The sequence below is a fragment of the Haliotis cracherodii genome, unplaced genomic scaffold, assembly GCF_022045235.1.
Source record: "Haliotis cracherodii isolate W230 unplaced genomic scaffold, xgHalCrac1.p SCAF_2, whole genome shotgun sequence".
Classification (NCBI taxonomy): Eukaryota; Metazoa; Mollusca; class Gastropoda; order Lepetellida; family Haliotidae; genus Haliotis; species Haliotis cracherodii.
Window position 1 is genome coordinate 76,614,892 of NW_027266275.1, and position 24,540 is coordinate 76,639,431.

Sequence of the window (24,540 nt, forward strand, 5' to 3'; positions counted from 1 at the left end):
ACACATATTTAGTCAACATTGGTCAAACATTCATCAAGTTTAAAGTTTATATTTTTGTGAGTGTGTACAATATGCTCTCTGCTTACTCTCTGCAGTCAACTAGCAAAAAAAAATAACAATAACACATATTTGGTCAACATTGGTCACACATTCATCAAGTTTAAAGTTTATATTTTTGTGAGTGTGTACAATATGCTCTCTGCTTACTCTCTGCAGTCAACTAGCAATTAACATTAACACATATTTAGTCAACATCGGTCAAACATTCATAAAGTTTAAAGTTTATATTTTTGTGAGTGTGTACAATGTGTGTTTTCATATTCATTTTGCTAAACATGCTCTGATGAAATGACTGACATCTCTTCATATAACTGTTTTTTATACTTGAACTCAGTGGATGGTGTGTTGACAAGTAATTGACATCGGCGGAAATGTTGCTCAGACTGTAGAAAAGAACATGCAATATTTCCTTGTTGAATATATTCTCCTGCCAAATGTGACAACACTGACATTTGTGATTATGAATAAAACATTATATCTGTAACCTAGCTAAATACCAGGGTATAGATTCTCTTCTCTAATCCTGGCTTCTGCACTGCTACAAGAACAGGTTTCAAATGTTTAAATGGCGAGTGATTATTTCTTTTTAAGTATAGTTTAGGGCTGGGACAGGTAACTCGGGTACCCGGGTCGGGTGGGTACTGAGTAGGACCCGGGTATCCACTACCCGGACCTGTGGTTAGTCATGTGATATATTGTTTAATGACAAAGATTATCTAGAACTCTATGGTTACACTAAAGTCACAAATGTTTGCATTTTTTTCTGACTATGCACCCATTCCTTCTGACTTTTCATATCTTTGAATAAAGATATAACTTGAGTCAACTTCAGTGTATGCATGACCAGATTGTTTAATACATGTATCTAAATATGTTATGCAAGTGCTATGGTAACAAATGTCCAATAAGACATTTTGTACCTATCTCTTGAGACCTACAGTGGGTACCTGGGTAGGGTAGGGTAATAGAGGGGTGGGTACCCGGGAAGTAAATTCGGACTCGTCCCGGCCCTAGTATAGTTATGTTGTTTTGTTAGATTAAGTTTCTAGACCCAAATGAACATTGGACCAGATATATTCACCTGATGTCTACCCATGATTGTGTGCGTGTGTGTTTGTTGTTACCTAGTTCCTTGGAGACACATACAGATACCTAGTTCCTTGGAGACACATACAGATACCTAGTTCATTGGAGACACATACAGATACCTAGTGCCTTGGAGACACATACAGATACCTAGTTCCTTGGAGACACACACAGATACCTAGTTCCTTGGAGACACATACTGATACCTAGTTCATTGGAGACACATACAGATACCTAGTTCCTTGGAGACACATACAGATACCTAGTTCCTTGGAGACACATCAGATACCTAGTTCCTTGGAGACACATACAGACACCTAGTCCTTGGAGACACATACAAATACCTAGTTCCTTGGGGGCACATACAGATACCTAGTTCCTTGGAGACAAATACAAATACCTAGTTCCTTGGAGACACACACAGATACCTAGTTCCTTGGAGACACATACAAATACCTAGTTCCTTGGAGACACATCAGATACCTAGTTCCTTGGAGACACATACAGATACCTAGTTCCTTGGAGACACACACAGATACCTAGTTCCTTGGAGACACACACAGATACCTAGTTCCTTGGAGACACACACAGATACCTAGTTCCTTGGAGACACATCAGATACATAGTTCCTTGGAGACACACACAGATACCTAGTTCCTTGGAGACACATCAGATACGTAGTTCCTTGGAGACACATCAGATACGTAGTTCCTTGGAGACACACACAGATACCTAGTTCCTTGGAGACACATCAGATACCTAGTTCCTTGGAGACACATCAGATACCTAGTTCCTTGGAGACACATACAGATACCTAGTTCCTTGGAGACACACACAGATACCTAGTTCCTTGGAGACACATACAGATACCTAGTTCCTTGGAGACACATACAGATACCTAGTTCCTTGGAGACACATACAAATACCTAGTTCCTTGGAGACACATCAGATACCTAGTTCCTTGAGACACATACAGATACCTAGTTCCTTGGAGACACATACAGATACCTAGTTCCTTGGAGACACATACAGATACCTAGTTCCTTGGAGACACATCAGATACCTAGTTCCTTGGAGACACATACAGATGCCTAGTTCCTTGGAGACACATACAGATACCTAGTTCCTTGGAGACACATCAGATACCTAGTTCCTTGGAGACACATACAGATGCCTAGTTCCTTGGAGACACATACAGATACCTAGTTCCTTGGAGACACATCAGATACCTAGTTCCTTGGAGACACATACAGATACCTAGTTCCTTGGAGACACATCAGATACCTAGATCCTTGGAAACACATACAAATACCTAGTTCCTTGGAGACACATACAGATACCTAGTTCCTTGGAGACACATACAGATACCTAGATCCTTGGAGACACATACAGATACCTAGTTCCTTGGAGACACATACAGATACCTAGTTCCTTGGAGACACACACAGATACCTAGTTCCTTGGAGACACATACTGATACCTAGTTCATTGGAGACACATACAGATACCTAGTTCCTTGGAGACACATACAGATACCTAGTTCCTTGGAGACACATACAGATACCTAGTTCCGTGGAGACACATACAGATACCTAGTTCCTTGGAGACACACACAGATACCTAGTTCCTTGGAGACACATCAGATACCTAGTTCCTTGGAGACACATACAGATACCTAGTTCCTTGGAGACACACACAGATACCTAGTTCCTTGGAGACACATACAGATACCTAGTTCCTTGGAAACACATACAAATACCTAGTTCCTTGGAGACACATACAGATACCTAGTTCCTTGGAGACACATACAGATACCTAGTTCCTTGGAGACACATACAGACACCTAGTCCCTGGAGACACACACAGATACCTAGTCCCTGAAGACACATACAAATACCTAGTTCCTTGGAGACACATACAGACACCTAGTCCCTGGAGACACATACGAATACCTAGTTCCTTGGAGGCACATACAGACACCTAGTCCCTGGAGACACACACAGATACCTAGTCCCTGAAGACACATACAAATACCTAGTTCCTTGGAGACACATACAGACACCTAGTCCCTGGAGACACATACGAATACCTAGTTCCTTGGAGGCACATACAGATACCTAGTTCCTTGGAGACAAATACAAATACCTAGTTCCTTGGAGACACATCAGATACCTAGTTCCTTGGAGACACATACAGACACCTAGTCCCTGGAGACACACACAGATACCTAGTCCCTGAAGACACATACAAATACCTAGTTCCTTGGAGACACATACAGACACCTAGTCCCTGGAGACACATACGAATACCTAGTTCCTTGGAGGCACATACAGACACCTAGTCCCTGGAGACACACACATATACCTAGTCCCTGAAGACACATACAAATACCTAGTTCTTTGGAGACACATACAGACACCTAGTCCCTGGAGACACATACGAATACCTAGTTCCTTGGAGGCACATACAGATACCTAGTTCCTTGGAGACAAATACAAATACCTAGTTCCTTGGAGACACATCAGATACCTAGTTCCTTGGAGACACATCAGACACCTAGTCCCTGGAGACACACACAGATACCTAGTGCCTGGAGACACATACAAATACCTAGTTCCTTGGAGACACATACAGACACCTAGTCCCTGGAGACACATACGAATACCTAGTTCCTTGGAGGCACATACAGATACCTAGTTCATTGAAGACAAACATAAAGAAAAATGTAAACTTAGTTCCGAGACATTTATTGTAAACCATTCCCATAGGACATTAATCATGTTAATAAACATGTTTTTCTTTGGCTTATTTATACAGAAGTCTACTTTCTTTCTGACATATGAAGAAATCCAGCACCTTTGGCACCAAAATAACTAGTTTCTTCAACATACATAAAAAATAGCTCCTTTGGTATAAATACAAAAATCTAGTTCTTTGAGACAAGTTCACATGGTTCTGAGAACTGAAACAGATTTTTGCAATGAATGTTTTACAGACAACACTACATGTTTTTTTTCCATCTCTGCCTGCCCCTATTCACCTTATCCACGAGGACCATGTACTTGTCCATTTTTTCCACTGACTTCTTATTTACTATATCTGTAATACACGTATCTCATAAAACATATCCTCCATAAACAACATCCCATCCAAACAATTGAAGGAGAGCATGAAGCAATACCAACTGAACATGTGGCAGCACACATTAACAGTAGACCTGCTTGTACTAAGAACATTAGAAACATATATTTGTATTGGCAACATGTTTTTAATGCCATTCAGGTCAGCTTCACAAAACGTTTGGTGAACATTTGTTTTGGAACATCAAGCCATCTCAGAATACATGAAAATAAGATAATTTATTACCGCCAAAGGTTCTGAATGCTGAATGAGAAACCCACCCAGCCATATTGAATATAAAGGACATGCGTCATGCAGTTACATGACAAATTGGGACTCCCTTCCGAGAAACTTAATGTTGATGACATTACCAACTAGCACTGAAGATTTATGTTCTTTGGTAAAACCCCAGTCAATTACATTCAAATTGGCTTTTAGGGTACTTTCAATCATTTATGACACCATCCCCTGAATAAACCATGAAGCAAAATATGTACTAATGTGATCCTAATACTACAAGACATTAGACAGCAGCTTTGATAATAGTCCGTTCAACTCTAAAATGCTATCCAAACAGATTAGCCCTCCTCAATAAAACTATTCGATATCTGTTAAAAGGTCACACCATACCCCATAAAGGTCACAGTTACTACACCACCTCGCATGCCCCTGAATACTAATGTCCTACAACTTGTCATTGTGTTAAAGTCACTTGAAATACAATACACCCACTGTCGAAATAAACGTATTGAATTTCAGAAGTGAAATGCCCTTTTGAAATGGCCATCACCATCTTTGTCCATCTCAATCTTTTAACGTCTAAACAGATTTCATCTAATAAGATAACATTAGAAGCTTGAATAATTTTTCCCCATATTTAGCTTCATCAAATCACTACAAAGTTTTCATAACCTTATACATAATTAATTTCCTGCCATCATGTAGAGACGGTACACCCGAGGGGCAGCAAGCTGCAGCCCTGGTCCCCTAGATCCACGCCACCTCCAGCTTTGCTTTATGTATGCTCAGGCAGCCATGAACAATGTGATGGTATTGCTGAAAAGCTATCAATGCTCTAAAAAACTCAGCCCGGCTTGGCCAGAAGTCTAACAGTGTTTAATGATAGGATACCTAAATGGCTATGCGAGGCCGTGCCTCAGGGAGGGGCAGTATTCACAAGGCTAAGATAATGGGCAGGCTTGAGACTATAAGCCTTATGTACCGTACACACGGACAATACTGGATTAAAACCAATCGAAGAGGAGCTAATAATTAGAAATCTCGGGCTCGTTACAATTCTCGGACCAAATGTTTCCATGCTCTCCATCAGTTGCTCAATCTGTACAATATGTCACAGTCTTTGTGAAATCTTACAGATATTTTGATTTATACTGCTACTGTGGGTGCTTAACTTGAAACTGATAACTACAAGGAGCAACCTTTCTTCTTGGCAGATTAGGGCTGTGACACTGCCATGCTACAAATATCTTAATTACCACAAACTAATTATTTTTATTGAAAACTGCCATTGTCTGAAAAGCACATTTCAATTGTAGCAAACAGATGCACAGAATTTAGTCAAGAATTTGCATTTTTAGTTGGTTTGTTAAGGCAGTAAAATGTTCAAGTAACAAATGATTATGTCCGACCTAGGAGGAGTTTGCATCCATCATGAAGCTAGATATATTGCCTGCATGGCAGATTTTAATTGTAACAATGGTCGGGAATAATTTGACATAAAACAAGATTTGAGTAATTAGTAGAAGTGCCTGCCATTAACTATCTGACAATGTGAAGCAAATTTGAACAAATTACTTTAATTCTAAAAATTACAATTCCAAATTGACCCCTTCGAAAATTGTACAGCATCTTTGGTTATGGAGCTTTATAATTGTCTTTGTTTGCAGGACTTCAAATTTATGAATGGCATGAGTCTTAAAATATGGTTACACATATAATTTCTGGAGGAAAGTGAAAACACAAGGTAAAAGGAAAGACCTTCAAAATAAAATTAGAAAAATCCTCTGTAAGCTACTTTCAAGATTTCATAATAATTGACTGAAATCTTGAATATCCTATTTCGTAAATGAAGCTAAAAGATAATGATAGGTATACAATGTTGTGAACATTCCGTTCATGCACAGTAATCTGGTAAAACAAACAGTGCTGTTCATATACACACTTTCTTAAACAATGTCAAATTGCATGATTCATTTTCGAACATCTTAGAGGGAAATTTGAGGGATTGGATCAGAGGCAATGGCTGTTTAAAGGCAATTATCCCAAGACACAGGAATCTAACAGTTTCCCAGTGCTAATAAGGAGTTACTATTGACATTACTCTAAGATTAATTTGAATGGTTCTCAGCTAGTACAAAGCAGGGACATAAGAGGACCCAGCTCATTAAAGAATGAGAGAGTATGACTTGTTCCACCTACTTGAGCTGGATTATAGAATGCAGGTCCAAGGGAGCGGTCTCTACTGGGAGGGTCCTGTTTCTTCAGTGTCCCATCTTCAAACTCCTCATAACCATATGCCTGTCCAGGGTAGGGAATGGATGGTGCCTCAGGTTTACGGTGGAACTTGATTCTGTTTGTCATCAACTGAAAAGAGACACAAATTCTTATGGAGTTGAACTTTGTTAATCTGAGGCTTATTTGACAAAGACTTTGTGCTACGGCTGTTGCATCTTCTATACCTTAACACAGACTTAGTTGTGGCGCTAAGATCACTTTATTAAACAGGCCCAGTTACTGTTTGGTTCATACCAGAGAAGACAAATAATTATTCTCAAACTCACATGCTTGAGTTAGTGAGATGCGTATTACGCCACTCTCAACAGTATTCCAAGTATATCATAGCACCTCAGCTTGATGTGGGAGGAAAGCCCAAATTAATGCAGATCTCAGACGTTTACAACTTTGGTGAAAACCACGAGCATGGGTATGGTGATGATAAAACTAGAAACATAAACGGGGCGATCCAAGATTTGAACCCACAATCACAGGTTTCAGGCATGTCCAAGGGAGACAATTCTGCACAACGCATTCTGGGGCCTAAGACGATTGGGCCACCTATGTCCACAGAACTCAAGTAAATTATTGTAACATGTCTGAAGGATATCTTTTACATGGAGAAGTTGGTTCAGTGGGACAATGCATAACTGCGTGTGCTAGATAGGTTTGGAAATGAGTTGTGAGATAAATGGCATTTAGCAGGCATGAGGGCAGTAATCTGTTTATTATAATCCTAGAATCGCACCATCTTAGCATCGAATCGATGCATATTTTTATTCCCATAGTCACTGTGGAGTATTATTACATAACACAACAGCCATGAGCGATGTAATCTGGCTTCCTGCTTACGACTGATACCTTGTGTGTCCCTCCAAAGAAAGGTTTCTGCTATATCTTTGCATGAGTAACTTATCAATAAACTACAATAAGGAAAGGGGCCTGTCCTTATCTAACCTTAAGTCATCACCATGACTTAGCCAATCAGGGACTTTGAATCTGATATCACATATATGTTTTATACCAGTTATCTCAAATGGCTTTCTCATCCACAGGTGTGATAAGAAAACATATTTCCAAACTGACGAAATGTTGACTATTTGTTGGAAACTGTGACTGTATATGAGACAGAATTTATACCCCAACAGAGATTGTTTCAAAAAATATCCATCATACCTCATTGGCATAGCCCTCAATACACCCGTGAAGATCCGGGTTAGAATAGGTCTTGAGCAACCCATGCTTGCCGTAAAAGGTGACTTTTCTTGTCGTAAAGGGCGACTGATGGGATTAGGTGGTCAGGCTCGCTGACTTGGTTAATGCATGCTATAGTATCCCAATTGCATGGATAGATGCTCATGATGCCAATCATGAGCATGGATTGATGCTCATGATGTCAATCACTGGATTGTCTGGTCCAGACTCGATTATTTACAGACTGCCGTCATATAGCTAAAACATTGCTGGGTGCGGCGTTAAACAACAAACCCTCAAAATCAGTTTCTTAACAGCATCACAGGCGAGAGGAAAGATCATATGATTTGACAAATAACCTGTCCCTGAAATTGGTTGGGCCATTACTAAAGGAATAAAGAAATGCCTTGATGATTTAAGAAATCATGAAACCCAACTCACAGCTCCCTTTGCTTGAGATCGGAGTTCCGGGGCAGACTTGGATTGTCGGAACTCAATTCCCATGTCAACCTGATAGGCTCCAGGACCTGGAGTATCTTTTTCTGCTTGGTTAAACCGCTTGGATCTGTTCGCTAAAGTGCGTCCACCCTGAAAAACACATATATCATAAGTGCTGCCAAACCTTTATTGATATTGCTAACTGCCGTAAAAATCAGGTCTGAAAAAGAAAATCCCTTGAAATAATGTACAATTTCTTTATTTATTTTACACATTTATACAAGACCAGTTTATTCAAGAACAAACAAAAGCAAAGAAGAAAACAAAATCAAAAAGTATGTTTGATTGAAAATGTTACTTTTCATAACATCCTTTCGTTTGCAACTCTGTTCAAACATATTTCAAGATTTGTAAACACTTAACCTTCATTTCATCTCCTGCTTCATGTCATATTGACTGAGAAAATCCACGGAGGAAGAAAATATATTGATCTGGCCTTGTGAGTGTTTTTGAAATGATGATGCTGTCAAACAAGTAAGATAAAAAAAGCTTCAAATGAAGAAATTTAGTAACTATGAATATAATTAAAATACTATGATAAGCATATAGACAGTTACTAAGATGACGTTTGTCATTCTTGCAGACTGATAAAATGTAGCCAAAGGGAGACAACTCACTTTAACAGTATCCTGTGGCTTGGCAGGATCATAATGGCCTGGCCCGGGAGCAGCCACAACCTGGTCAGTGACATTGAGGAATGTCTCTCGACTCGTCATAGACAAAAAAGGAGCATATCCATCTGGAACATTACATACACACTTGTCAGATATATAAAACTCCAAAAAAGATTAAAGTTATGGTAGACAGGTATTCATGCAACTGCTGCTCCTTTCAAAAAATAATTAAGCAGAAGTATAAGGGAAAGTCAAATATTGCATATAAATAGCATTGAAATATTAGAAGATTATTTTGAAATGAGTTTATATTATTAATAATAAAGTTGACAAATGACTGAAGCAAAAAATACATAGGTACAGAGGGGGATGCAGGGGACAGCACTCCACTTTTTTTAAGCATACTCAATACAACATTTAAGCGTATATAAAACATAACTAAATCATTTCAACATAAATATCACAATTACGAAACGCAAATGGGAGGCAAATTACTTGCATTCATCTAGAATGTTAAGTGCACCTGTACTTTTCCAAAAAGCTGAATACAGCATAAATAATAAAGATAGAAAGAACTGACGTTTAAAATGAATAATACCTTTGGCTAAATAATTAAAAAAATATCATGAAAAATAAATACTGGTGAAAATATATATATTAGAGCTCCACTCCAGCTTTTGTAACAACAGATAGAAAAGTGCTATACTTTAAGATGTGGTTCAACTTCAATCTGAGATAAATGCATAAATATATAAGAAACAAAATGAATGAATGAGTAGAAAGTTAATTGTTAAAATAATATTCAAACAGCCTAATAATGCATACATACCTGCTTTTAATCTGGCCTTGTTAGCTGCAGATGCATCATAAGATCCGGGGCCAACATTATGAGGGGTACTCCCAAAGGTCTGAACTAAATCACGAGGTGCTCTGTCATACATGGCCACAGCTTATCTGGAGCATGCATAAATAGTAGTTGAAAATCACAAAGAATTGTCAAGCTCATCTATTATGCAATAGATAAATAACATTTCTTTACATGGGAAAGGTCATAATCGTGAAAGAAAATTCATTTTAAAAGCTGAATACGTCTCACTTACAAAAATATGACAGAAAAAAAACAACTCTTACTCCTTATAGGTACATTATAGCTAGTGACAAAGTAAGACACCTTTAGATGCTTGAGTGGGAACAATATCCACCGTACATATATGAATCATTAACACTATTCATCAAAATCAAAGAATGCATTCAATTATTTTCTTTTTGACTAGCATATTGGGAAGTCCTGTGGGCGGGAAAACATACTCACCAGCTCAGATATCCTCTGGTATTGCGCGATTCAAGGACCAAAACAACAATCTTCACACATCCATGATCATTACAGTTGTATGTTGCCATGGAGCAAGATGGCGGAAGGAGAAACCGATCGATTTGAGGCTGTCGTTCCGTAGTCGTTTTATCGAACCAAAACGTTTTTGCTATGATAATGGTCAAATATTCACTAAATACAAACCGGGTATAGCTGGGCTGTATAGAACTAACAAATCTAATTGTAAGTATAACGTTCGCATTACTTTTGCGACAACCAGAATTCTTCTAAGTTCCTGTTTTGGCGGGAAGGCGTGATCAGCTGTTCGACGGCAATACATCCTCTTAATATTGCGATATACAACGTTCTTGTGGTATTTAGTCCATGACAGTGGTAAACACATGTTTATACATCCGTAAATATGCTTAGACTCGCATTTGCATGAAGTCTCCACCGTTTTTGTCGCTGATATGCGTCTTTCTTCTGTCTTCAAAGATGTAAACATACATTATTGAAAATCAACGACAACACTGATCGGTTTTCAAGATCAGCTTACAGTGGGAATTAGACAAGTACACAGTAGATGCAGGGTGACAAAATTTGGCATATGTTGAATGTGTAGAATCAAATGGTGCCAGTACACGGTGCATTCAAATCCGTAGAATAGACTGGTGCCATTACAAACAACACATAATAAGGCCTTATATAATTAGTGAATTGTGTGATTGTCATTATGTGTTTAGTCATAATAAAAAGCATGTATCAATTGTTTAGAAGCTTTGATATTTGAAACTGACACGACAGGGAAAGTGTTGTCTGCAAGTCCTAATATCAGATTTGAATTAGTTGTTATACTGCATGCTCATATAATCACATATATATATATAGATTTGTGTCACTGTCATATCACATGTTATGACCATACTATTAATATAAGTTACTTCTTGTTCCTTTTATGAGAACATATTTCTTCATTAATTTGGAACTGCAAGAAATAAAATCAAATCAAATCTATTTCAGATTGTCAACAATGAGAACTCGCAGTTCAGCAAGCAAGGCAGATGAGATTCACTTCATTACTGGAGGGGGAGGCTACCCTGGGTTTTGTCTTGGGAAGAATTTGATAGAAGAAGGACATAAAGTTAAATTGTTTGACATTAAGGAACCTGTATGGGATTTATTGCCTGGAATGGAGTTTATTAAGGTAAACAATTATTAATCTGTCAACTTGAATATTTCACAGATGATATTAATTGTATTGGTACATTTCTGTAGTAGTACTATTACTTTACACGACAGCGCCCTCTTCTGCAGAGTTCTGTAGTACTACAATGACATATGTATTTTTGCATTTGCTAAAAAACTAGCACACCTATATTGAGAACTTAGAAGTTTTCTAACTTTTTCCATTTTCTTAAATATCATGATTCGATAAAAAAAATGGTCTACATCTGAAACATGAAAGACAAGTGTCTTATCACTGTTCCATTATCCTCACATATATGCAAAGTATGTATGAGTATTTCATTGTATTATGTATAAATCTGGCTTTCCAGGCTCATGATATTTTCTGCAATCAGTATGTATCATAATTTTTGTGTTGTCATCAATGCAGCGATAGAAACTAACAGGTTTAGCCCACTAGTCCTTATAATGATGATACGTAGCAAAACCCTTAAAAGGGCAATTTCTGCAAGTCCTTATGATACCTTAACTAGTGGACAGTTTTGCATGGACTAAATGACTAGTGCCAATTTCAAACGCTGCAGTGTCAGCAGCTTCAGGGGTATGATATAAGATTATTCAACACAATATACAAATGTACCCTCATGTTTCTGAATTCCATTTATTTACATGTTCATGATTCCATTTAGACAGACTCCAAGCTCTGTTTCCAAACTGATCGTCTCATATTCCGTCATAACTGTGTTACATAAACCATTGCACTTGTGTTTGCGTCTTTAGCGAATGTAGAGTGTTAGGGTACAAAAAGGAGTTTGCAAATAGTTGTTTTTCTGTTGGTGTATTTGTTGATGTAGTTTGGGAGATCATGTAAAACATATGTACACTGTGGTGATATTTTTTTTATGTCAGTAAGTGCCATTATGGAGATGCTGGTTTGGAGGAAGAAAAAGTACTGCGAAAACATGATGCTATGCCTCCCATGCACTGAGGCATGTTGCATCTACAACTGGGATATGCTTAAGTTTGTTCAAATGACTTATCTCTTGACATGTCAAGAACACGTGTTATGCTAGGAACATCTACAGAAATAAACATCTCCAACATTGATGTTTGGGAGCTAGCCTTTACCTTGTGTCAGGTTTAAAGGTCAGATCTTGTCAATATACATAAAGATGATGATAGGTTAGACATATGTGTTTGGAGGCGAAGAAAATTGTGGCATCCATTGTCATGGTAGTTAAGTTATCGTGATGTTTCTGATCTGTATGAAGTTGTTTTCAGCATTTATAGTCTCCACAGATCTCATATGAGAATAAGTGTTCAAAGTGTCAAATGGGATTTCATAAAAAATATATATATTTCAAGTGAATGCATGATATTTGTTTGGCTAATAAAGGATTTTTGTGTGTTCAATAAACTGATAAACCAAAATAAAGCCTCGACCATTAACATACTTCTGTCTCCTGATTGGCTGATAATAGAATGGGCGGGGCTTGTGTTGCATCATTGCATTGAATGATGTCACTGATTTTGTATTGTCATCTACAGTTTGTTTTTGGTTAATGATTAAGTAAGCAGTTTGTTAAGATACTATTGTTGATGTATTTATTCATTAGAATTGACTTCAATATGTTTTGTGTTTTGTGAGTTAAAAACATAAAAAAAGCTGTTTAAACACTTGGTGTAAATCTTTCATAAATGCAATTTTTTGTCAAAGTTAATTCTTAAATGTAGTTGAAATGTATAAATACATTTACATACTGACCGTCTCTGTCATCCTCTTTAGAAGCTTGTAAAAATGGCTGTTTTCCTTCCCCTTGTCAGCACAAGGTCAGTAAAGAAAGCAAATTTGTTAAGATAAAAATTCCTTTTCTTTGTCTAGTGTTGCAGTTCGATCCTTTTCCAGAGAAAAACACACATGCAAACCCTACCTTGACTCTTCACCCCTGTCGTCCATGTTTGTTTGTTGTAGTAACCATGGTTACCTTATGACTACGGTCCAGTAGACAACCATTCTTCATTTGATTCCATCTTTAAATCTGCAGTGAAGAGATTAGATATAAGATATATGTTTGCCATACATCATCATGACTTGTAATTTGTAGTGTGAAGGACTCTCATGATTCTGGTCATCATAGACATGATGAGGTGATACTTTTAAAACGTTTATTAGGTTACATAATGGCAAAAATCCAAAGAAAATAAAAAACATTGAAATTACATATTTTAATATAATTATTATTATATAATATATTGGTCTTGCTGAGGATGCTGTCCCTGAATTCTGAGAATTTTGTACTATTCTCCTAGCAACTGTACTTTGGAGCATCATGACCTTGGAAAATATGAGAATAACCATTCTCTAAATATTGTGAAACATTGCTAAACAACTGCTTTTTTTCAAGAGAGACAGAGATCTGCCAGTTATACAATGCTGAAAACACCTGTAAACTACACGTAACTAGGTCTTGTTCCACATATCTCACATTGTCATACGCCCTCAGCAAAGGTTCTGATTTGAAAGTAAATAAATAAACCAAGAAGATGTGTGTCTTACTTTGTGTAGAAATAGACTGGGGAAAAGTGGTGCCATTTGGATATGTTTACATTTTGTCAGTTACCTCATCAGTCGTGAGTGATAACAAGCTTTAATGTGATAGCCACATAAATATCCTCAAATTGTTTTGAGAAACAAATGTATAAACATGGTGGTTATTTACTAATACTTAAAGCCCCTTGGATTGGAATTAAGATACTCTTATGTCTTTCCTTTGCCTTCGGTGACATTGGGTCAGGAGGGTGTGTTTATCATGGCGCTGCACAAGGGAAGAGTGTGTGCACAGTTGAAGCTGTGGAGGAATACAGGACATATATTCAAATTATCTTCCACATCTCCTGGTCTCCTGGTTTTCATGTATCAACGGGATTGCTTTGAAGTATTTCTTTTGAGTTTAACTTCTTAGGGGTGGGGTATGTTGGGGTTGTTTAATGCAGAAGAAGGGAGGGGATATGTAAAGGGGAGGCTATGTAGGAAGTGGATATGCAAAGGGGTGGCTATGTACGGAGGGGATATGCAAAGGGGTGGCTATGTAGGGAGGGGATATGCAAAGGGTGGCTATGTAGGGAGGGGATATCCAAAGGGGAGGCTATGTAGGAAGTGGATATGCAAAGGGGAGGCTATGTAGGGAGGGGATATGCAAAGGGGAGGCTATGTAGGAAGTGGATATGTAAAGGAGAGGCTATGTAGGGAGGGGATATCCAAAGGGGAGGCTATGTAGGGAGGGGATATGCAAAGGGGTGGCTATGTAGGGAGGAGATATGTAAAGGGGAGGCTATGTAGGGAGGGGATATCCAAAGGGGAGGCTATGTAGGAAGTGGATATGTAAAGGGGAGGCTATGTAGGGAGGGGATATCCAAAGGGGAGGCTATGTAGGAAGTGGATATGTAAAGGGGAGGCTATGTAGGGAGGGGATATCCAAAGGGGAGGCTATGTAGGAAGTGGATATGCAAAGGGGAGGCTATGTAGGGAGGGGATATCCAAAGGGGAGGCTATGTAGGGAGGGGATATGTAAAGGAGAGGCTATGTAGGAAGTGGATATGTAAAGGAGAGGCTATGTAGGGAGGGGATATCCAAAGGGGTGGCTATGTAGGGAGGGGATATGTAAAGGAGAGGCTATGTAGGGAGGGGATATCCAAAGGGGAGGCTATGTAGGGAGGGGATATCCAAAGGGGAGGCTATGTAGGGAGGGGATATCCAAAGGGGAGGCTATGTAGGGAGGGGATATGCAAAGGGGTGGCTATGTAGGGAGGGGATATGTAAAGGGGAGGCTATGTAGGGAGGGGATATCCAAAGGGGAGGCTATGTAGGGAGGGGATATCCAAAGGGGAGGCTATGTAGGGAGGGGATATCCAGAGGGGAGGCTATGTAGGGAGGGGATATGCAAAGGGGATGCTATGTAGGGAGGGGATATCCAGAGGGGAGGCTATGTAGGGAGGGAATATCCAAAGGGGAGGCTATGTAGGGAGGGGATATCCAAAGGGGAGGCTATGTAGGGAGGGGATATCCAAAGGGGTGGCTATGTAGGGTGCTGATATATAAAGGGGTGGCTATGTAGGGAGGGGATATGTAAAGGGGTGGCTATATTGGGAGGGGATATGTAAAGGGGTGGCTATGTCAGGAGTGGAAATGTAAATGGGTGGATATATAAAGAGATGGATAATGTAAAGTGGGATATATACGGATAGTTATAATATTCTGAACAAAACTGTAATGAACAAGGAATTAAACTGAATCGTGTTCAAGTCGATGTCTGTAGTCATTTTCAAACCATCAACCCATGGTGATGATGATTTCACAAAAACATCCACAATAAATTGCAGTAGAGGAAGGTGAAGGGACTTTCCCCACTGTATCACCAACACATAGGACTGCCACCCTGTTGTCCTGGTAGGTACTGTAGCTCCATTATCTGTTTACAACTTAACTGATTTTGTCAATTTCCAATTTCCATCGTGGTCATGAATGTTGAAAGTGTGTCGAAATCAACAGAAATGTTTTACACTCTGTGGAGTGTTGTTCCCGGCCACACCTGTTTACAAATAACACCTGCTCCATCAAAATATTTACCAATGTTTACAGACAGGTTTCCTGTCAACTTAAAACATGTCCTCCGTATCTAAAACAACCTTCCTGCAGCAGGGGGGCAGCTTGATAAGATGGTGCTGAAATGTCAGCCCGTCAGCTGATAGCCATTTGGAGAGCGACTTTTTCTAGAATGAAGACTGTGTTAGGGTATATCTTTTGGACAAATAAATACAGATGCTGATCACCCAAATGGTAGCCATTGATGAAATGCTGCCAATTTGTCAAGCTGAGATAATTTTGTTGAGTTAGTTTTGTGTTGTAGGCCTATAGATGATAACTATTTGAAATTTGATTTCAATATAACAGATTTTAAATACAGTCATATGTGAATGTCATTCTGTAATCAGTAATATTGACAGTAAGTCGTGCTATATAATTCTTTATCATTAGTAGGTAACACTGCCACCATTAGCCTTGCCTTGCTTCCAGGCTGAACTGAAAGAAAAGTCCATGGATGTGTAGTAATTCTATCCTAATAGGCAAGTCTAGATAGGTGTAAGGACTCCAGAACTTGTTCTTATTATTTACATAATCTAGAAATTATTATTTAAACTAATAATTATTTAATATTACCTTAGAGACTTGTGCAAGTCATTGGTCATTGTCAGTAGGAAGACTTTATCAGACACATCATATTTCTTTGTTATGATCAACCTGTCTCTTAATGTGGGTAACTCAGGATAGATTGCCCCCACTCCTTGAAAAAACTGACAAGGTAAGGATGTCATCTGTGGGACGACGCCACATCCTGCTACAACGACAAGTTCAGGATGTGGGATGTCTCCACATCACAGCTACACTGACAAGGTAAGAATTCATTCTGTGGGATGTCTCTACACCCTGCTACACTGACAGGGTGAGGATGTCATCTGTAGGATGACTCCACGCCCTGCTACACTGACAAGGTAAGGATGCCATCTGTGGGATGACTCCACACCCTGCTACACTAACAAGGCAATGATGTCATCTGTAGGATGACTCCACACCCTGCCACACTGACAAGGTAAGGATGTCATCAGTAGGATGACTCCACACCCTGCCACACTGACAAGGTAAGGATGTCATCAGTAGGATGACTCCACACCCTGCCACACTGACAAGGTAAGGATGTCATCAGTAGGATGACTCCACACCCTGCTACACTGACAAGGTAGGGATGTCATCAGTAGGATGACTCCACACACTGCTACACTGACAAGGTAAGGATGTCATCAGTAGGATGACTCCACACCCTGCTACACTGACAAGGTAAGGACGTCATCAGTAGGATGACTCCACACCCTGCTACACTGACAAGGTAAGGACGTCATCTGTAGGATGACTCCACACCCTGCTACACTAACAAGGTAAGGATGTCATCAGTAGGATGACTCCACAGCCTGCTACACTGACAAGGTAAGGACGTCATCTGTAGGATGACTCCACACCCTGCCACACTAACAAGGTAAGGATGTCATCAGTAGGATGACTCCACACCCTGCTACACTGACAAGGCAAGGATGTCATCAGTAGGATGACTCCACACCCTGCCACACTGACAAGGTAAGGATGTCATCAGTAGGATGACTCCACACCCTGCTACACTGACAGGGTAAGGATGTCATCAGTAGGATGACTCCACACCCTGCCACACTGACAAGGTAAGGATGTCATCAGTAGGATGACTCCACACCCTGCTACACTGACAAGGCAAGGATGTCATCAGTAGGATGACTCCACACCCTGCCACACTGACAAGGCATGGATGTTATCTGTAGGATGACTCCACACCCTGCTACACTGACAAGGTAAGGATGTCATCAGTAGGAGGACTCCACACCCTGCCACACTGACAAGGTAAGGATGTCATCAGTAGGATGACTCCACACCCTGCTACACTGACAAGGCAAGGATGTTATCTGTAGGATGACTCCAAGCCCTGCTACACTGACAGGGTGAGGATGTCATCTGTGGGATGAATCCATGCCCTGCTACACTGACAGGGTAAGGATGTCATCAGTAGGATGACTCCACACCCTGCTACACTTACAGGGTAAGGATGTCATCTGTGGGATGACTCCACACCCTGCCACACTGACAAGGCAAGGATGTCATCAGTAGGATGACTCCACACCCTGCCACACTGACAAGGTAAGGATGTCATCAGTAGGATGACTCCACACCCTGCTACACTGACAAGGCAAGGATGTCATCAGTAGGATGACTCCACACCCTGCCACACTGACAAGGTAAGGATGTCATCAGTAGGATGACTCCACACCCTGCTACACTGACAGGGTAAGGATGTCATCAGTAGGATGACTCCACACCCTGCCACACTGACAAGGTAAGGATGTCATCAGTAGGATGACTCCACACCCTGCCACACTGACAAGGTAAGGATGTCATCAGTAGGATGACACCACACCCTGCTACACTGACAGGGTGAGGATGTTATCTGTGGGATGACTCCACACTCTGCTACACTGACAAGGCAAGGATGTCATCTGTAGGATGACTCCACGCCCTGCTACACTGACAGGGTGAGGATGTCATCTGTGGGATGAATCCATGCCCTGCTACACTGACAGGGTAAGGATGTCATCAGTAGGATCACTCCACACCCTGCTACACTAACAAGGCAAGGATGTCATCTGTGGGATGACTTCACACCCTGCTACACTTACAGGGTAAGGATGTCATCTGTGGGATGAATCCATGTCCTGCTACACTGACACAGGGATGTGAAATCTCGGCGGAAACGCGGAAAATCGCGTTTTTTAAAACAGTAGTCCTCGGAAAAAATCATCTTCCGCGTAAAAAAATAATAAAAAAATTAAAAAAACACTCCGAAAAATATGATCGAAAACCGGACACCCATCGCGGACGGTCCTGTTTTCGATCAGAGCTTTCACCAGCATAGGTTTTCGATCACGAATACTTGCACTATAACGTGGGGTGTGGCGTCACACAGAAATTGTAAATACTCAGAGTCAGCTGATGGCTTGTTTTTAAGATAAAGTTGTCTTTTAGCCTGTAAGTGAATGAGATGTTTTACAGTTGTTCCGGGAAAACCTGCTCACATCCCTGCTGACAGGGTAAGGATGTCATCTGTGGGATGACTCCATGCCCTGCTACACTGACAGGGTAAGGTTGTTATCTGTGGGATGAATCCATGCCCTGCTACACTGACAGGTTAAGGATGTCATCTGTGGGATTACTCCATGCCCCTCTACACTGACAAGGTAAGGATGTCATCTGTAGGATAACTCCACGCCCTGCTACACTGACAGGGTGAGGATGTCATCTGTGGGATGACTCCACACCCTGCTACACTGACAGGGTAAGGATGTCAGCTGTGGGAGGACTCCACACCCTGCTACACTGACAGGGTGAGGATGTCATCAGTAGGATGACTCCACACCCTGCCACACTGACAAGGTAAGGATGTCATCTGTGGGATGACTCTACGTCCTGCTACACTGACAGGGTAAGGATGTCAGCTGTGGGAGGACTCCACACCCTGCTACACTTACAAGGCAAGGATGTCATCTGTGGGATGACGCCAGACCCTGCCACACCGAGAGCAGCATGGAGCCCCACCCACTCACCCATCTCCTGATGGTGTATGAGGAATGGATGTGGGTAAGCATGATAAGATGATAGTTAAGTTGTGTTTATATGTCCTGGATGAGGATCCACAAGATCGTGTATACAGTTAAACATGGCAATGCAGCTGATCTGTAAACAAACTGGCTATAAACTTGCTCACATATGCCTGTCATCATATTTAGGATTATTTTCCTGTTTCTTGGAATCGTTTCCTTTAGAACACTAAAATGCCATCCAATTTTTCCCTAAAGATGTAAAATATTGTTAACATGTGTGATGCCGGTTCGTTGCTGCGTTTTGACAGCAATATGCTCCTTGGAGCAACAAATCTAGTCCCTGCCTTTATCAACAAAGCTGAAGAACCTTTAGCATTTGTTGCACATTGTATATATTATGGCATACAAAGACGATCTGTTGGAAGGACACTGTTTGAGTACAGGTCAAGCACTTGGAAGCATTCGTGCCAGAGGAAATGGAAAATGATGGACTTGTGATGAACTTGATGTAGAAAAATATGTGAACCTATTTTTATTTGTGTGACAGGAAGAATATTAAATAGTCATATATCAAAAACCGGCTTCACTTGGAGTTGATAGTGCATGAATATAAACTCACACTACTTCAACATTCAACTTATGTTATACATATGCATGTCATAAGGCTATGACACAACTTTCATGCATAATGATCTTTTTGTAGCCAAGTTCTGACAAAAATTTGATTTGAATAGTTTCCAATTATGTCATTGTGAATAAACCGTTCTTTTTCAGATTAATTTTCTGGTATGGCACCGTGAGTCTCATTTGCAGCTGTTGCAGACAAGAAGCTGAAAGGGTTGAGATATCTATTCCTGAAGCAGTAATGTCTGCAATATTTCTTGTCCAGGAATAAACCACAGGGAATGACCTGCTCATAGACTTGCACAAGTCTCTAAGGCAATAATTATTAGTTTAAATCATAACTTTAAGATTATGTAAATAATAACAAGTTGTCCCTATAAGAGACTGGAGTCCTTATATCTGTCCACATATCTAGACTTGTCTATTAGTATGATAGAATTACTACACATCAATGGACTTTTCCTTCAGTACAGCCTTGGGGCAAGGCTAACCTGCACACTGTCACCATGGTTAGATGCACCCTGTTGATTTAGCCTCCATCTCCTCCTCCTATACTTGGTGGCCCTCGCATCCAAGTTAAAGACGTCATCATATCCCAAGATTTCAGTCCTGATAGTATACACACATTCATCACTCAAGCCCTACATGCCCCATGTTTAGCCTACATTGATAATTATAGATATGTAATTGGCATTTAAGGTTTCATTTGAATTTGGGAAACAAGGAGATAAAAGGTTTTACCTCTATTCCAGATTTTCACAGTCAGAGGTGACTAATCTTGGCCTCTCTGCCAAAGATATATCACGGTGTACTTATACTATGAGTGCGCTCTCTGACACGAAACTGCATTGCACATGTGTTGTGAGAGGATTTATGTACTGGGACGCTGCTCTCGTCATGCTTAACTTTACCTGTATGGTGCTGGGAATCCACAAGGCCTATCAATAAGGGATTACAGGTCTCGTAATCTGCTCAAGTGCTTCAGTGGAAATATTACAAATGATATTTCAGTCTGATGTAGAGATTGCCTACCTGGTGATGCTTGTTTTACGTAGTTGCTAGTTTCCATGATGAAGTTAGCAGAGGGAGACGGTAAAACCAAGTGTGTGTTCAGATGGTGTGAATCAACATTTGTGTATTGGAAGGATTCCTTGTTGGTAGCCGTGCAATGATAATATCTTAAGGAAACGTTACGGAAAAAGTTAAACTGCATGTGAGTGAGAGTGATGGTGGTTTCTGCTGAGGCAATAATGAAAAGAATCGGTGTTGTTTTTGTGGAAGTTAGGTGTGTATTATCTTGTTAACATGCTTATGGAATCATCATGGGTTGTAGGTAATGAAGTGAATAATCCAAGGTGCAAGAAATATGATCATAGGGAACCAGGAAGGTAATTGATGACTATGACTTCTATAGTAATTCATGCACACAACAGATTAGCTTCCGACTAGCATGGATCATTTTAACCCATTATTCAGAACAGAGTGGGTCCTAGAACAAGGGAAGATAACTCTAAAATGTTGAGATATTCCAGTGATGGATTGGTTTCAAAAGGCCATCTTAAAGGATCATTTTTTAGTGTTGATAATCAAGGTAGAGAATTATATTTAAATTGTTTATTTCAAATTGTCAACCATTCTTGAAAGTTTTATACTTCAAAGAAACAAGGTCCTCAGTAAGCTTTACACGGCGGCCATGTTTGATCTGGTTTGTTGTGAGTCAACCACAGGACGTTTCAGTGAAATTCATGCATATTCATGGACCTCATCATCATTTGGTGCAAAAGGGTGGTTTGGTCCTAAATTATACACAAATTTCACAAAAAAGTCCTGTGTGTCACCATACCCCAATGGCATCAAGCTAGCATCCACAAGTTTGGCTCAGAGTAAACAGGGTATCTCAATATACTTGGCTTGGTGCTGACGTCTGTGTAAAACAACATTCACTCACATCCAGCATGACACCCATGCTGTCTCACTAGTCACTGGGAGGACTGCCAGGTTGTTGCAAGATGTCAGTATCGCAGGTGGTCTGATTCCGCAGGAGAGTGTCTTGCTGGTGAATTGACTAAATTCTTGTCAGTCCTAACCATGTCTACTGGGTGGTGTTAAAAGAGGAAATCAGGAAAACCAGTGATTTGATTACATTAAAGACTGCCAACTGTGGGGGTCGGTCATGTGTATATTTTATTAATTTGTGGAATTTTTATTACTGTCATGTTGTAGTGATTACTGGTTATCCATACCATCACTTGAACCCTGGCTGGTTAATATGGAAGTACATAATCGTGGCTCACACACATGTGGCTGAAATACGAGGTATTTTCATGCGGGGTGTGTGTGAACGCTTGTACCACAGTTTATATTATTAGCTTTGGGAAAAGAACTTGGTGTTGGGAAGTTTATGACAGTAATTCATGGGAAGGACATATGCCAGTCAAGTCAGTAAAAATATACGAACTGGTACACCGTTTATTTATGTTTACAATGTTTTCTTGATCTGATATTTGCCATTTATCATGCATACTTGATACATGACACAGGTCTGTTTCTTCATGGGCTGTTTTAGTTAAGATGTGTATAAATTAGGGTTTTAATGAATGTTTATATTTGTAACCACGTGATCAAAACTCAGTGATGATTTTTATCACTATGAAAATGGAAATTTCTTGAAAAGCACACTTTGCAACTTTTGTCATTACTGTAAGTGATATTCCTTATTGGCAGGAATTGCTTGTTTTCACTTTGTTAGTATTAGCACACATGCAGCTATCTTAATTCAGTAAGTAATCACTGCTATGTTTCGTGATGCTATTTCAAGTGGTGGGGACTATAGTCAATGAGCACTACCTTTGGAATTGTTACTGGTCCTCAGCACAATTAAGTAGTCTCTAGCTTGTGGACAAGCATGAATTTCAAAGGCTGTTAATAAATACATACCAGCCTTCATTTCAGTCAGTGATTTATTTTTATGAAATTTGTCAGAAATGAGTTTTAATGTTTAACAATATGAGGGAGAAGGTGATTTGTCCCAGACACAAGAAAAGGCCCAAAATAGTCAAAAGCTTCAGCAGATGTCCCTCTCTGGTTTCCGATTATAAGTTTCATGGATGTGTGATTTACTTGTCTTCCTATGACAATGATATGTCTATTTGAAATAGACTCCTTACATGTGTAAAGGCTAGGAGCTCTGTTTTTAGACATAAATTAGGGGGAAATCCATTGGTAAGAAACCTCAGCATTTCTAATGTCCTGAAAAACAAGAAGGGACAACATGCCGTTAAACCATATCATGTGATTACCACAATTTATAGATTAATTGAGCCGTGTGGGTGGTATAAAAATACGGTGTGGCTTTTTAGAAGTGATAAAGGCTTTCTTGAGAAAATAAACAGCTTCAGAGGTTTTGAGAGCATGAATTCCACGAATTCCTTCTTAAGTGGAGTTAGGCCTGTTTAAACAATAAAAAATTAAAATCTATGTTTATAATGAGTTTCGGTTTTTTCATTATCATGATTCTGGTGGAGTGTTTTATGTCAGTCTCTGGATTCTGTTACCTGGATATTTATCTCGTTAGTAATGTAAACACAGCAGGTATTTTTGTGTTTTTGATTGTTGAAAGACTCAATTAAGGCTACTTTCAAGAGCTTAAAACAATCTTAGATCTTTGGAAAGTATAATTGTTTAATTGAGCTTGTTTCGAATGTAACACCCTTGTGCATGGCATACTTTTTTCCTGTTTGTAAGAATAGTAATCTGGTAAAATGCTTAAGAATGTCTCAGAATGATCGACTATGAAACGTACCGTCTCCATCCACTATGGAATATACTACTTGAAAGAAGTTAGAATACAGACCATTTTTTAAAATTACTATAGTTAGCTGAAATCATATGACAAAATTGAGTGTCCTCTAACTTCTTTTGAGTAGTATATATAACAAGGGATCTGTAGTTTGAGTGGCTTTTTTAGACTGTAAGGATTCTGCAGAGACTATAAACATTGTTTGTTTGTTGTTTAAAGCCACATTCAGTCATTCAGTAATATTCCAACTATAGCAGGCTGTAAATAATCAAATCTGGACGAGACGATCCAGTGACAGATAT

The 24,540-nt window shown here is 39.7% G+C and overlaps 3 protein-coding genes across 4 annotated transcripts in view; 1 reads left to right on the forward strand and 2 right to left on the reverse strand.

Annotated features, from left to right (window-relative positions):
• Positions 1-10,486, reverse strand: part of LOC139468533 (sperm-tail PG-rich repeat-containing protein 2-like) — a 94,628-nt gene extending 84,142 nt beyond the window's left edge. The window contains exons 1-5 of the mRNA XM_071250567.1: positions 10,399-10,486; positions 9,916-10,040; positions 9,090-9,211; positions 8,416-8,562; positions 6,706-6,870 (exon numbers count right to left, since the gene is read on the reverse strand). Coding sequence (XP_071106668.1) covers positions 6,706-6,870; positions 8,416-8,562; positions 9,090-9,211; positions 9,916-10,027 — 546 coding nt within the window. The 5' untranslated portion in view covers positions 10,028-10,040; positions 10,399-10,486. The remainder of the gene's footprint in view (positions 1-6,705; positions 6,871-8,415; positions 8,563-9,089; positions 9,212-9,915; positions 10,041-10,398) is intronic.
• The window catches only part of LOC139468535 (netrin receptor UNC5C-like), a 421,042-nt gene that overhangs the window by 270,334 nt on the left and 126,168 nt on the right, over positions 1-24,540 (reverse strand). Inside the window, exon 4 of the mRNA XM_071250571.1 lies at positions 13,515-13,622. The gene's annotated coding sequence lies outside the window, so the exon portion shown is untranslated. The remainder of the gene's footprint in view (positions 1-13,514; positions 13,623-24,540) is intronic.
• LOC139468534 (short-chain dehydrogenase/reductase family 42E member 1-like) overlaps positions 1-24,540 on the forward strand; it is a 334,803-nt gene that overhangs the window by 9,421 nt on the left and 300,842 nt on the right. The window contains exons 1-2 of one of the 2 annotated variants that reach the window (XM_071250568.1): positions 10,703-10,791; positions 11,419-11,602. In XM_071250568.1, the coding sequence (XP_071106669.1) occupies positions 11,429-11,602 (174 nt within the window). In that variant the 5' untranslated portion in view covers positions 10,703-10,791; positions 11,419-11,428. Of the gene's footprint in view, positions 1-10,702; positions 10,792-11,418; positions 11,603-24,540 lie in introns of those variants that run through there. The other variant, XM_071250570.1, reaches the window with a different exon arrangement.